This window comes from Triturus cristatus, chromosome 7 (genome assembly GCF_964204655.1).
Source record: "Triturus cristatus chromosome 7, aTriCri1.1, whole genome shotgun sequence".
Taxonomy (NCBI): domain Eukaryota; kingdom Metazoa; phylum Chordata; class Amphibia; order Caudata; family Salamandridae; genus Triturus; species Triturus cristatus.
In genome coordinates this window covers 275862682-275878646 of record NC_140590.1, presented here as the reverse complement: position 1 = coordinate 275878646, position 15965 = coordinate 275862682, and the positions used below count along the sequence as shown (strand labels likewise).

General features: G+C 47.0%; 1 protein-coding gene across 1 annotated transcript in view; it reads left to right on the top strand.

Moving 5' to 3' along the window:
• The window catches only part of LOC146809404 (bifunctional polynucleotide phosphatase/kinase-like), a 104743-nt gene that overhangs the window by 19368 nt on the left and 69410 nt on the right, over positions 1–15965 (top strand). Inside the window, 6 exon segments of the mRNA XM_085616246.1 lie at positions 324–624; positions 627–859; positions 3114–3193; positions 3739–3796; positions 3891–3998; positions 14075–14146. Of these exon segments, the coding sequence (XP_085472372.1) occupies positions 324–624; positions 627–859; positions 3114–3193; positions 3739–3796; positions 3891–3998; positions 14075–14146 (852 nt within the window).

Genomic DNA, 15965 nt, shown 5'->3' with positions numbered 1-15965 from the left:
TTATAGGCAGCTTCTAACTAAGAGCAAAAACCTCCAGAGCGCGCCGTCTGATATTCCATGCTGGTAAACTGTTGCTGTCTTCCCTCTATGAAAGCCTATGTGGCTTTGCCATACTGTTGTGCGTAATATTTTGTGGGATGGCCAGTTGGCACTGACTTACCTGCGCTGGTGCTTAGTGGTAAATGTGGTGCTGCCAGGGTGGGCGGTTGAGTGGTTGTTTTGCACCATTTCTTCTAATAATTTTGTGGGAGGGGAGTTGTAAGGTCCCTCAAATGGAGTAATTCATCCAATAAATATCATATACACTTTTTGCGTCTTTGCAGCTTGGGGATAAACCAACTTCAGTAGAGGAGTTGGAGCTGAAGAAGGGGGAGAGCACTACGATAAAGGAAGGGGAGACCTTATGCTTGGTGAATGGTCTCTATCCCCATACTATTCGCTTCACTGGCTCCAAGCCCAGCCGACCCCCTTCAGCTTCTGAGACCAAGGCTGATGTCTCAGCCCGGCCCAGAGACACAGTACCAAAGAGAACCGTCAAGGACTTCCTCTGTGCACATCGCCTTGAAAACTCGAAGAAGAGCTCCAGCAACAGGGAGGCACAGGCAGAGCCCAGCAGCAAAAGGCCCCAGGGGAGAGCCCCATGGAACATGGGTCAGGCTCAGACTCTGAAGAGGAGGCCAATCGCAAGCTGAACCACCTCCAAGAGACCGCAGCCCATGCCCATCAGGCAAACAGCAAAGCCGTTCCGCGGGCTGGTTCTACAGAGGTCCACAGAGGAGATACCTGCCCCAGAGACTCCTGGGAGGAACATGGCAAGCTGCTAGTCTTCAACAAGAAAGGGGTGCAGGCCAGCTCCAAGGTATGAGATGTTTCCCAGCGCACTCATGTACACACACATACATCTATGACACACAAACCTTGCATAAGGTGCTCTGTGGAGAACTGACACCTACACGTATTGCAGTCAGTCTTCCACACTTCTCTTCCTGTATGAAATATTGTGCAGCACAAAATGTAGACCTGTCGCAGACAGTAGTTTCGCCCCTCTTTTGAGATATTGTTCAGTGCACCCCCTCTTTCAACATATTGGTCAGCGCACTGATACACCTATTGTAGAATAACCTATGTTTCTCTAGTTATATAAGATTTGTAGAGCTCAGCACTCACTATACATAGAACCCACTTGTGCATGCCATTACATAGTGCCTCAACATTGTCATGAGATCTATCACTGTGAGCCGTATGGCTCACTTCCTGAGAAGACAGATGGGCATGGAGTTGTCACCCATTGGCTTTGTCACGCATAGGGGTTTCCTCAAATGTTCAATATTCTTTTCTTTCTTGTTTACTTCTGTTCTTGTCTGAGATGGTCTGCACTTTTTCAAACCATCCCTCTTACATCGGTTCCACCCTTCACCGGTCCGCTGTTAAAGTAGGTCTACTTTGCTCACCTAAATAAACATTTCATTTTTATTAAATTTCAGTTTACAAAATGATATAAAATCCCACATAAATATGCAACAATTAAGGCAGAACTTAAAACGCTCGATTCTTAAAATTAAATTGACCCTTGTGGTTAGACATTCTGTTTCTCATACAACACCCTCCAAGCTCTTGTTTGACCTCCCTGAGGCATAGGGCCCCCACCCGTGCAACTCGCTGCCCTCCCCCCACTGTAAAGACTCTTAACAGATAGACAAATGCAATTAGTGTGGCTTAACCAAGGGCGTAGCTTTTTATTCACATAGTCACATTGCATCAGTGAGGAATGATAATTCTAGTTGAGTATACATTATTGTTATAAGTCAACAAGCCAAAGATCAGCCAAAGACATTGTTATGAAAATGCAGGTCGTAAGTTCAGCAAACCAGCTCAAGGAGTGTGCAAGAAATACCCTAGCTGTCTCTACCCATTACAGTTCAACACTTTGGAATGCAAAAGTGCCAGCAGGCCCCTTTTCCATATCCATCGGCCACGCCCTCAACCACGGGCATTCGGGCATAACTTAGTGGCAACTTTCCCTCCATCATTCCGAGGGATGGGCAATACCCGCAGCTCCACATACATCAGGGCACCGCATAGCGCTCCATCCCTGTCACCAAAAACAAAAAACGTTCAACTTCAGGCAACCCCGGGGTAGGGCAAGAAGGTCCAGGGCCACCAGCAGGCCAGTCCCCCTCCTGCCTGCCCAGTGCCCGCACCAAACAACACCCCTCCAATGTGTACGTTTAGTAAATCAGTCCAAATTTTGGGTAGTCCCCTTATTCTACTGCAAGAAATTCAATCAATTCCTCCTTCCTCCAGGAGTTGGTTGCTGGGGCATGTTGGGGAGGTGCACGGTGGAGGGAAAAGAGGCTGACCCCTGACCTTGGGATGCCTTATATTGTGCGGCCTGAGGCGCCTCCAGATGATGTCATAAGTGCCGCCCCTCTCCATGGTGAAACCGCTGAAGGACTCCCCGCCTTGGCTCGCTCCTGCCCGTGGAGCGACTAAGAGGCACCCCACTTCTGTTTGCAGGTGGCACCTGATCATTGTGGACAGGCTCCGTATTTGCTTCCATTCTGTGGCCTGATTGGTCCTTTAGCCCCGATTGCACAGAAGCATGTAGGTGTGCTTCTCCGCATTGAGTGTATTCAGTGCCCTTTCCAGACAAAGGCTACTGTTGAACTCAGGCCTCCATAGGAGGGGATGTTGCTGAGAACCCACAGTACACCACTGTTGCTTTCAAGATGGCGACAAGCAAGACTGCTTCCACTGCTGACACTGAGCTGTGGGGAGATCACTTAGAGTACTGGGACACACTTTGGTGGATACACTACCTCTCGATCTCAAAAAAGTAAAAAATGAAAACTTTCAGGAGAGCACCAAAGAGCCATTTATTGTGTTAGCTCTATCTGTGGGTCCAGGAGGAATGCTCAGCCTGCAGCATCACAAAGCCTTCTCTGGTGTCAGTGCACTTTATAAGCTCCTTCAATACTCAGTATTTTAGAAATGTGACAGGCCTATCTAATTGTCGATGTTATTTTTGGGGGCTCTCTCCTGTTGGCCATCTTTGATCCGTGGCCATCAGAGGGCTTCTTGAGACGCTGCTCAGAACCTTGCCTATCTTCCAGATCGCCGGCTTTGACATCGACGGTACGATCATCACCACGAAGTCCGGAAAGGTCTTTGCTGTTGGTCCCGATGACTGGAGGTGAGTGGGTTCCTTGCAGGCATGGGTTCACTTTGTGTCACTTGGCCACTAGCTTTTTATAGTAGCAGTCCATGAGAAAAGCAGAGTGGGCTGGAGGTGTTGTTGTCAGAGCTATCAGTATTACAATAGCTAAGGGTGCTTGAAGTCCATATTGAGGTACATTGGTGGAGCTGTGTATGTGTTTCAATGCTTGGAGAATAGAGCCTTCTGCAGGTCAGGATGGAGTTCTCTGTATGGAACAGCATAGACACCACAGGTTCAGATTGTGAATTCTGCATGGGACACAATGTTGGAAGAGCAGCCACTGCTGCAGATCAGGATGTACAGTGGGTGATTTGTGTCCCACCACCCTGTGCTGTCAGTGCCTAGGGTGCTGTAGGCTTGGATTGAGCCACACTGGAAAAGCTATGTTTGGGCCTTAGTACTGGAACAGCAGAGAGTGCTGCATTTACACATTTAGAACTTTCCATTGTTAGGGTAGCGTATTGGTCCTAAAAATAAAACTTCATGGTGTTTTCCACTAATATGTCTGTCTTTGTCTACAGAATTTTATACCCAGAGATTCCCCAAAAATTAAAGCAGCTTTTAAGCGAAGGTTACAAGGTAATTTCTAGCCTTTAATGCCTCCCTCCTCCTGCACCTCACTCTTTTTAGCCCTTTAAGTTGATTTTGTCCTTTTTTCTGTTGCTCTTTGCAGATTGTCTTTATCACCAACCAGCTGGGGATCAGTCGTGGCAAACTGAAGCCGGAAGTGTTCAAAGCCAAGGCGGAAGCCATAATCGAGCAGCTGGTGCTACCTGTGCAGGTGAACATTGGTGGGGCTTGGATTATCTGTGGAGGTGGGCCAGATGAGGCTGAAACTAAGAGGGGTGTACTTGTGTAGGTGGGAGTATGAGGCATTCGGGTACCTGCGCAGGTGAACATTTGTGGGGCGTGGATTGCCTCTTGAGGTGGGCCAGATGAGGCTGAAATAAAGAGGGGTGTACTCGTGTAGGTGGGAGTATGAGGCACCGTGGTACCTGTGCAGGTGAACATTGGTGGGGCGTGGATTGTCTGTGGAGGTGGGAGTATGAGACACCGGGGTACCTGTACAGGTGAACATTGGCGGGGCATGGATTATCTCTGGAGGTGGGCCAGATGAGGCTAAAAGAAAGAGGGGTGTACTTGGGCAGGTGGGAGTATGAGGCACTGGGGTACCTGTGCAGGCGTACATTGGCATCAGGTGAGACTCGAGGAAAGAAGGCCCTACCTGTTCAAAGGGACTACGGTACCTATTAAGGTGATCAGAGGTGAGGGGATAACCAGTGGATGTAAGCGGGGTGAGTTTTCAAGTGATATTGGGTATATATTTAGGTGAGCAATGAGGCGGGTGCAGTGACCTGTGTAAATGAACCAGGACAGCAGGGGAGTAGAAAGGATGATGTGAATGTTGACCTGAGAACTGAGAGCAAATGCAGGCGTAGTGGTGGGACTTGCGTAGGATAGAAAGCTTCCATCCACTACCCTAGACTCTTCCGTGTGAGAAGTGACTGAACACACTTAAGAGGTTGGCCACATTGGCAACAGTGTTGTACCTCGTTTTATTTTCCTTTTGTTTATAACATTCTGCATAGAAGTGTGTCGAAATGACAATATTTTAAGTGCAGTTTCACACCTGCTGCTTTTGCCCTCTCTTTTCCATATCATTATTTCATTTTTTATTTTCCTTTTCACTGAGATGCTTCGAGAGCTGCTTTGTTTTTATGTATTTTTGAGGCTTCTTCCTATGAAGCTCATTCTCTAGAAAGCTTCCACTTTGTTTCCTGCCTTTCTCTCCTCTTTCTTCACCACCCCCCAGTTTCCCAAGAAACTAAACTAGCAGCATATGCCTGTACCCTAGACATTCACATGCATTAACCTAGCCAGCTGATCGAACAACCATCCCTCAACATGTTTCGTTGTGACATTGAACAGTGATTATTACAGTACATCAGACTCGGTTTTATTTCTGCTAGAGAGGTTTGTTTGCAGTTATATCTGATGAATGCAGAACAGGTCTCCTTCTTCACACAAGTATGCCCAGGCACAGGGCTAGGCTAGTTAGCACTCTTTGCAGATTGTCTTTATCACCAACCAGCTGGGGATCAGTCGTGGCAAACTGAAGCCGGAAGTGTTCAAAGCCAAGGCGGAAGCCATAATCGAGCAGCTGGTGCTACCTGTGCAGGTGAACATTGGTGGGGCTTGGATTATCTGTGGAGGTGGGCCAGATGAGGCTGAAACTAAGAGGGGTGTACTTGTGTAGGTGGGAGTATGAGGCATTCGGGTACCTGCGCAGGTGAACATTGGTGGGGCGTGGATTGCCTCTTGAGGTGGGCCAGATGAGGCTGAAATAAAGAGGGGTGTACTCGTGTAGGTGGAAGTATGAGGCACCGTGGTACCTGTGCAGGTGAACATTGGTGGGGCGTGGATTGTCTGTGGAGGTGGGAGTATGAGACACCGGGGTACCTGTACAGGTGAACATTGGCGGGGCATGGATTATCTCTGGAGGTGGGCCAGATGAGGCTAAAAGAAAGAGGGGTGTACTTGGGCAGGTGGGAGTATGAGGCACTGGGGTACCTGTGCAGGCGTACATTGGCATCAGGTGAGACTCGAGGAAAGAAGGCCCTACCTGTTCAAAGGGACTACGGTACCTATTAAGGTGATCAGAGGTGAGGGGATAACCAGTGGATGTAAGCGGGGTGAGTTTTCAAGTGATATTGGGTATATATTTAGGTGAGCAATGAGGCGGGTGCAGTGACCTGTGTAAATGAACCAGGACAGCAGGGGAGTAGAAAGGATGATGTGAATGTTGACCTGAGAACTGAGAGCAAATGCAGGCGTAGTGGTGGGACTTGCGTAGGATAGAAAGCTTCCATCCACTACCCTAGACTCTTCCGTGTGAGAAGTGACTGAACACACTTAAGAGGTTGGCCACATTGGCAACAGTGTTGTACCTCGTTTTATTTTCCTTTTGTTTATAACATTCTGCATAGAAGTGTGTCGAAATAACAATATTTTAAGTGCAGTTTCACACCTGCTGCTTTTGCCCTCTCTTTTCCATATCATTATTTCATTTTTTATTTTCCTTTTCACTGAGATGGTTCGAGAGCTGCTTTGTTTTTATGTATTTTTGAGGCTTCTTCCTATGAAGCTCATTCTCTAGAAAGCTTCCACTTTGTTTCCTGCCTTTCTCTCCTCTTTCTTCACCACCCCCCAGTTTCCCAAGAAACTAAACTAGCAGCATATGCCTGTACCCTAGACATTCACATGCATTAACCTAGCCAGCTGATCGAACAACCATCCCTCAACATGTTTCGTTGTGACATTGAACAGTGATTATTACAGTACATCAGACTCGGTTTTATTTCTGCTAGAGAGGTTTGTTTGCAGTTATATCTGATGAATGCAGAACAGGTCTCCTTCTTCACACAAGTATGCCCAGGCACAGGGCTAGGCTAGTTAGCACTCATACAAATCACACTCTTTATGCAAACTATACCACTAACATTGCTCACATCATTGAGCACTCTTCGGACTCACACAGAGACCTATTCATAAACTATATTTTGTAGTATGTAAGTTGTACTACTGACGTATTGTGCTATACAGTCGGAGGCCTCCGTCTGTCCTATATTTTGTCTTCCCCACACACACATAGGTGTGCATTTGTGTACTTAATGTGTGAGGGAGAAGGTGGAGTGGCTGGAAAAAGGAGGGGTTTAGAGAATCACACGCTAATACAAACCACCACCCTCACAAAGTATGCTATGCCTATTAATCTATACTTCTAAAATCACTACTGCCCTATAGGTGTCAGAACAGGTTTAAATGTACAGTCCAGCCTTTGAGTAAGTTAATGTTGACTCGATGATTTCTCGGGAGCGGATCGATGCCAAAAGGGGTCCACCTCTCGACAGCCCCAAATCCTGAATGCTGTTAAAGAACAGGAGAGTGGGATGGTCAAGCGGGGGAAGGAAAGGATGGGAACAGCGGGGAGGGAGATCTGAAAAGGAAGAGATACTCAATACATTAGCCACTTATAAGGTACTGCGTGTTTAACTCGAAATCTGTGAGGGGTTCGTACCTGTAAATAAACTTAAGGACAGCGTTCTCCAGGTGTAAACATCCTGGATTCAACACAAGCAATACTCGGTTCTGATCGATAGTTTGGATTCTGTTAATGAAAGGAAGGCATCATGAAAACACGCTCCTTTCACACTGTGGCCAAGGAAAACAAACACTCTCTCACGCACATAACCATACACACCATAAATGTTGTCGTGCTTCACTTCACAGGGGAAGAGCAGAATGCCGCCTCTTAAACCCCCTGTTTATACACAAAAGAAAGGAGTCAAAATACGTCTTTTAACTCCAGGTAAACGTAAGAGAATTCCAACAATTGGGGAGACCGTAATGCTGCTGCAGGTTATTTGCAATCCTAAACACCTAATAGGCCCCCAAGATGTGAGCAAGTAAATCAGACGGGGACACAAAGGTTCAAGTTCACTCAATGTACATAAATGCGGGCTCTCCTCTTAATGAGGAAGGTCTATGAACAATGCGCGGTGCTCCGCGTTCACAATAACGAGAGCGGTACCAGCTCCAAGTTCTCTGGTGGTGCAGGTGCACCCTTACCCAACGCGGGCGTACTGCAGGTTTCACAATCCTCGGCTGCTTCGAAAGAATAACCAGCAGCGAGTGGAACGCCGGGCGGCGTCTTAAACTGTCTCTACTTCCGGTATATACCCACGTGATCGGACTTGGTATCGGATGTGCAAAGAGGCCTGGGAATTGTAGTTTTGACGACGTTGAACCTTTCCGCTTCCATGCTTCTTGCCTCCAATGCGTTGCTGTCCTGATTCCACCACCCGGTCAGCCAACACCAAAGATCCTCTGCCTTGAATGCCTGCAGAGTGCCCCCACCACCACCGCGAGGTATGTCCGTAGCGCTACGCGGCTCGTGTGACGCTCGAAGGGGGGAGGAGCGTAACAGCACATCCTCCCTCGGGGGCCCTTTCTGTGGACCGGGCTTACTCGGATTGGATTTATGGAAGAGAGATACAAGACGAGGGGCGTGTACGTTAGATGCTGGCTCCCACGAGTTTTCTTCAGGTCCGTAATTCTTCCAAGCCAGAAGGTACCATAAGGACTTATGTCTCCATTTGGAATCAAGTATTTTCTTCACCTCATACTCGGGTTCTCCGTCAATTACGATAGGGGATGGTGGTGGCCGTGCCTTTATAGCAGATGGTTTCAAGAGCGAAACATGAAAGACCGGATGAACTTTCATATGAGCGGGCAAGGCGAGCTTGACTGCCACTGGGTTTATTCTTTTCAGTATGCGGTACGGGCCTATGTACCGTGGATTAAAAATGCTGTATTTTCGAAATCTTAGATTCTTCGTAGATAGCCATACGAAGTCACCTATCTTATAGGTTGGACCCGGTCGACGATGCTTGTCGGCCTGTTTTTTTTATTGTTCCTTGGTTTTCTGTAGGTTCTTCCTGGCGGTTTTCAAGGTTTCTTGAATTAATGTAACTCGTTCTTGTATGTTAGGCATCTTCTCATCAAACTTAGGCCTAACTATGGGAAGGAAGCGAGGATGAAATCCATAGGTACAAAAAAAAGGTGTCATCTTGCTCGAACTATGTTGAGCGTTATTGTATGCAATTTCAGCTAACCAGAGAAGGTCCACCCATTTGTTCGTTGTTTGATCTACGTAGCAGTGTAGGTATTTCTTTAGTGTTTGGTTCAAACGTTCTGTTTGACCATCTGTTTGTGGACGTGTTGTTAGATATACGAAGGGTTGAGCACCAGGTTTTCCAAAATCTGCTGGTGAACTGAGGGCCTCTGTCTGTAATGATGACCTTAAGTAGTCCATGAAAACGAATGACATGTGTGAGTAGTAATGTTGCCAACTGGGATGATGACGGTAGACCGGCACAAGCAATGAAATGGCCCAATTTGGTGAGGCTATCCACTACCACTAGAATGGTTGTATATCCCTTATCCTTGGGTAAACTTACTATAAAGTCCATAGACACGTATTCCCAAGGTATCTCGGGAGTGGGTAGGGGTTGAAGCAACCCTTGTGGTTTCCTATGGTCTGCCTTGGCTTGACAGCACACAACGCACTGTTGGATTCGTTTAGTGATGTCTTGTCTGATGGCTGGCCACCAAAAGTGCTGTAGTATTTTTTCCAGAGTTTTCTCTATTCCTGCATGTCCGGCACAAGGGTCATCATGACACCAATTGAAGACAGTTCTTCTTAAGGCAGTCGTTGGGACTAAAAGTTGTTGTCTTCGCATGGGAAGTCCATCCTTTATACGCCATTCAGTGTTCTCCTCCATCCAGGCCTTCCAAAATGAGCTCTTTATAGCTTGTTTCACCTGGTCCAGGAACATATCGGTTTGAATCACACAAATAACTTTCTTGGAGGGAATGATGGCGTGTAGTTCTGGTTTGGTCGTGGCAAAGGAATTGTCACGGCGAGAAAGGGCGTCTGCCTTCATGATCTCCACCACTGTTCTATAGGTAACAACGAAGTCGAACTCAGCAAAGAACAACATCCAGCGCAGTTGACGAGGGGTGAGCAATCGGGCTGACATCATGAACTGCAGGTTTCTATGGTCAGTATATACTGTTACAGTGTGTTTCGCTCCCATCAGATAATGCCTCCATTCCATAAAGGCGTCCTTGATGGCTTGAGTTCTTTCTCCGCTATGGTGTAGTGTGTCTCCGCCGTATTTAACTAGCGAGACATGTAGGCCACCGGATGTAGTTGCCCATTCTCCTTGTTCCTTTGTGACAAGATGGCTCCTATCGCCACGTCCGATGCATCTGCCTCTACTATGTAGGGTACGTCGCTATCTGGGTGGGCTAACACAGGTGCAGTGGTGAAGGCAGTTTTCAACACGGAGAATGCCCTCTGGGCGTCTTCAGTCCATTTATAAGGTACATTTTTCATAAGCAGTTTGGTTAGAGGAGCTGCCACTTGTGAAAACTGCCGAATAAAACGCCTGTAAAAATTGGCAAACCCCAGGAAGCATTGCATTTCTTTTATATTATTGGGGGGGGGGGGGTAACCAATCCAGAACTGCTTGTACCTTGCGCGCTGCCATTTCTTGTCCGTTAGCAGATAGTATTATTCCCAAGAACTCCACTTTTCTCACATGGAACTCGCATTTGCTTATCTTACAATATAAGTGATGACGTCGAAGTGTAAGCAAAACAGCGCGAACGTGTTCTATATGGTCTTCTTCCTTTTCTGAATATACTAAGATGTCATCAATATAAATGATGACCGTGATATCAAGGAATTCACGAAGTACGTCTGTCAAAAAGAACTGGAATGCGGCTGGCGCATTGCATAGTCCATATGGCATTACGCAGTACTCAAAAAGTCCATATTGTGTGCGGAAAGCCGTCTTCCACTCATCTCCTTTGCGCATTCGTACCAAATGGTATGCTCCTTTCAGATCCAAGCGGGTGTAGATTATAGCCTGTCTCACTTGATCTAGCAATACTGGGATGAGTGGCAAGGGGTAGCGGTTTTTAATGGTGATACTATTCAGGGCTCTAAAGTCCACACATGCCCTGAGTTCATGATTGGCCTTCGGTATGAAAAAGAGAGGTGATGCTGCGTGTGATTTGGATGGTCTTATGAATCCGTTGTTTAAGCATGTATCTAAGTAATGGCGTAGATGCTCATTTTCCGGCTCTGTGAGGGCGTAGACTCTTCCACATGGTACCACTGCCCCTGGTACAAGGTCTATTTGACAATCGTAACTACGATGCGGTGGTAAAATATTGGCTTGTTCTTCGCCGAACACATCCCGAAGGTCATGGTATGGTGCAGGCAAGATTACTTCCTTTTCCTCAGCGTTGGCTATTACATGTGTCTGAGAGAGTTCCTTCGCCGGGCTATGTCGATTACTACCGCAATGTTCTATACAATAGGGTGAGTTGAATTCTATCACTTCCTTTTCCCAATTAATAGCTGGATTGTGTTTTCGAAGCCAGGGAAGACCCAATATTACCCCATATTGGGGTGCTTGTATCACATTGAAACTGAGCGTTTCCCAATGTTGTTCTTCCCAAGATTTTTCAAGGTTTCCAGTACAGTAACGAATAGGGCCAGAAACCAGTTGTCGCCCATCCACAGTCATTACTATTTCTGGTTCGGTCTTTGGAATGAGCTTTATTTGTAGTGTGTTAGCTAGTTCTTTATCCATGAAGAGTCCTGTTGCTCCTGAAACCACCATGGCCTTAAGGGAATGTTTCCGATCATCGAAATGTACTTGTAATATCACATGAAAGTGGGACGCCGGACCTTCAATTGCATTCTGAACCGAAGGGATCGATTTTATGCCCAAGAACCTCCATTCTTGTCTTCTTGAGCCTTGGGGTTTTCCGTCTTCGGTGTTTCCCCAACCATGCGAGATAACACGTCTCTGTCCCGTCCCTTGGGTTTAGCTAGGCAATCTTTCACATAATGTCCCTTCTTTCCGCAATATAGACCTAATCCATTCCTGCGTCTCTGCTCTTTCTCTTCTGATGTAAGAGAGGCTCGAACTGAGCCTATTTCCATGGGTTCCTGCACGGTGTTATATCCTCCCGGAACTGTTCTAGCACGGTCAAACCTGAGAGAGGGTTTATCCCCTCGTCTCTTATCCACACGACGTTCGGATAATCTGTGATCTAACCTCTGGGTCAAACTAATAAGAGCCTTACAGGAGGTGGGCTGAGGGTCAATAGTCGCTAGCACATTCTTAAGTTCATCCTTAAGGCCCTGATAGAACAATGCACTTTGTTTACTCTCAGGCCAATCTGTTTCTGTAATCAAACGTTGGATGGTGTTTGCATAGGCTACTAGGTCTCTATTCCCTTGTTTTAATTCTAGAAGCTCACGGTCAGCTGTAAAGTTGGCTGCTCTACGGTCAAACACGCGCTCAAATTCTTCGCGGAACGCATCCCAGCCATACAAGAGAGGGTCGTCGCGCCGCACCAAGGGAACTGCCCACTGGGCAGCGTCGCCATTCAAGTAGGAAATGGTGAAGGCTACTCTAGACTGATTGGAAGGGAATGCCTTTGGCTTGCAAGAAAAATGTAAAAGGATTTGCGTAATGAACACTTGCACCTTATGGGCTTCCCTTAAGAACCTTTCCGGTGCTGCTAGTGGAATAGGCGTCAGCAGTTCTACACTAAATGGCGCAGCTGAGGAAGAAAAACCCCCTGAGGGAAACCTCCCTGTACCTACATCAAAGGGATTGCGCTGCATCCCTTCAATTCTCTGTTTCAAGACTGCTGTCTCTTCTCGAGAGGTGGCTAACTCTTGCTGTACTAATGATAAGGCGCCTAGAACGTCCTCTAACGTGGCCATGTTTTGTATCGACCCGCCCAGGAGGAAGTCAATTCATGGGCTGGTTATTCTGTTGACTCGATGATTCCTCGGGAGCGGATCGATGCCAAAAGGGGTCCACCTCCCGACAGCCGCAACCCTGAATGCTGTTAAAGCACAAGAGAGTGGGATGGTCAAGCGGGGGAAGGAAAGGATGGGAACAGCGGGGAGGGAGATCTGAAAAGGAAGAGATACTCAATACATTAGCCACTTATAAGGTACTGCGTGTTTAACTCGAAATCTGTGAGGGGTTCGTACATGTAAAGAAACTTAAGGACAGCGTTCTCCAGGTGTAAACATCCTGGAATCAACACAAGCAATACTCTGTTCTGATCGCTAGTTTGGATTCTGTTAATGAAAGGAAGGCATCATGAAAACACGCTCCTTTCACACTGTGGCCAAGGGAGACAAACACTCTCTCACGCACATAACCATACACACCATAAATGTTGTCGTGCTTCACTTCACAGGGGAAGAGCAGAATGCCGCCACTTTAACCCCCTGTTAATACACAAAAGAAAGGAGTCAAAATACGTCTTTTAACTCCAGGTAAACGTAAGAGAATTCCAACAATTGGGGAGACCGTAATGCTGCTGCAGGTTACTTGCAAACCTAAACACCTAATAGGCCCCCAAGATGTGAGCAAGTAAATCAGACGGGAACACAAAGGTTCAAGTTCACTCAATGTACATAAATGCGGGCTCTCCTCTTAATGAGGAAGGTCTATGAACAATGCGCGGTGCTCCGCGTTCACAATTCGAGTACCAGCTCCAAGTTCTCTGGTGGTGCAGGTGCACCCTTATCCAACGCGGGCGTACTGCAGGTTTCACAATCCTCGGCTGCTTCGAAAGAATAACCAGCAGCGAGTGGAACGCCGGGCGGCGTCTTAAACTGTCTCTACTTCCGGTATATACCCACGTGATCGGACTTGGTATTGGATGTGCAAGGAGGCCTGGGAATTGTAGTTTTGACGACGTTGAGCCTTTCCGCTTCCATGCTTCTTGCCTCCAATGCGTTGCTGTCCTGATTCCACCACCCGGTCAGCCAACACCAAAGATGCTCTGCCTTGACTCCCTGCAGAGTGCCCCCACCACCGCGAGGTATGTCCGTAGCGCTACGCGGCTCGTGTGACGCTCGAGGGGGGAGGAGCGTAACAGTTAATGCCTTGTGCCAATTTATGCAAACCCAGACATTCACAAATGCTGTTAATGTGCATTAGCCTATTGTCTTTTCTATTTCTTGTACTACTGAGGCATGTTGGTGTGGCCTTGGCACGCAAGGCTGGTGTAGGATTGGGAAAAGGCGGCATTGTGGCATGTGTCTTTGTCTGATTTGGTGTGTTTGTTTGTGTCTTGGCTGCTGCTGTCCTGCCCTTAGGTCAGCACAGCCCTGTTACCTATGGCTGGCTGTGCTCTGTCAAACCATCACTCGGCAGTGATTTCTCACTCCTTCTCTGCCTGCAGGTGCTGGTGGCCACTGGACTGGACATCTACCGGAAGCCGGCGCTGGGCATGTGGCATCACTTGTGCGACAAGGTTTGTAGATTGCCAGCCTGACCATTTAGTAACAAATTATTCTTTTTTTCACAGTATGAACTCTTCTGCATTCGTATATAATATGATATAAGTATTTGCTAAAGACCCATGTTGCGCACAACCGTACTTCATTTTAAACAAACCAAGGTAAAGCAAATAGGTCTGGCCTTTAAAAAGCGAGGGCCGAGCTTTTGGCTTCGCCAAGGCTTGTCTTTAAAATATTCTTTAAAATAAGTTTAAAAAAGACAAAAATCAAAGAACTCGAGGAAAAGCAAACAAATATCTTCAGACAAATATCCTAAGGTATTTCAAAACTGTACATTGAATTCAGTGTTTTCAATCTTTATAAATGCCACAGTTTTTCTGTTCAAATACTTTTGACTCATCAAACTCTAATCAGAATTTGAAAAGAAAAACGAAATGTCAGAATGTGAAGGCAAAGCTTGCCAAGACCTAATTTATGTTATACAGGATTCAGCCATTGGCCCTCCCTCGGTTGTAGCCCAGGAAACATATTCATGGGCCTCCAGGAGAAGTCTTGTGCTAAGTACACCTTCTTCACCAGACACCAGCTGAGGGAGTGCAGCAGATGGCCCTTCCCCAGTACCATGGAATCCTTGTGTGCTACCTTGTGCTTACATACAGCATGTGGGAGATAAAACAAACACAACCCTTAAAGTCTGCTCTTCATCCACCCATTGCTGTGCTTTCTCAGAGAAGCTGGCAGAGTTGGGGAGCAACAAAGGATGGGGAGGTGTGGGTCGTTTTAGGGGAGGAAGCAGTACATGAGTGCAAGAACTAGGCAGCACGTGCACTCTTGGAGTGCTGAATAAAAATGAAAATTAGATCCTAAATGTGGGCAGCGGAATGATAAAAGACAGCCAATCAAAAAGCTTGTAAAGAGGCTGCGCACCATGGGAGTGACAAACAAAAGAAGAGGACGGCAAGCCATCAAATAACAAGTATGCAAATGAGATGCACAATAAAACCAACCAGTGGTAAGCAATGGGCAGGTTTAAGGCTAAAGTGAGTTTACCTTAAGCCTTTGTAATCACATAGCTTGCGCCGTCTGGCGGATGTGACCTAAAAACAATACTGAAGCAATCCGACTTGAAGGATTCATTAGATTGCCATCGGTATCCATTGATTGCCGCTAACGTTTCGTTTTTGTGCCTTGTTGGAGTTGCAAAATGTCAGTGGAATGGGTTTGACGCTTGCCCAGAGAACAGTTTTTACTGCACTTGACAAGTGTATGCTTATTTCCCTGTGCACTTAGAAATATTGGTAACCTTATGACCAGTGAGGTCACTGGTGGACACAAAAGATCTCCCTACTGTCTACAACAACTCAATACCAGCGGCGGCTCATCCGCAATGGCGGAGGAGCTTCGCCCCACTGGTTCAGATCCAGCAGCTGAAAAATAAAACAATATCTTACTGTATTTTTATTTTTTAGCTGCTGGCTCTTGGCTTTCTCAAACCCAGCTATATTGGACAGTGGGTTGGAGAAACAGCACAGACTTCCTGTGCCTGAGCGAGCTTCTTGTCAGCCCGCTCAGGCCAATCCCGGCGCTGCTCTCATTATGGAGAGCAGCACGGATATTGGATGGGGAGTCAGTGATGCGGCCCCAGGAACTGCTGGGCACAGCAGAGCAGAGATGCAGCAAGAGGCGAGGTATCATGATGTAAGTTTGAAGTTTTGATGTATTAATCGGCTGCGCTCCCCCCCCACCCTTGTGCTCTCTCGTGCTACCTCGGGCCCCCTTCACCCTCCCCCCCCCATCTTAAATGATATCGGGCGCCACTGCTCAATACCCTCT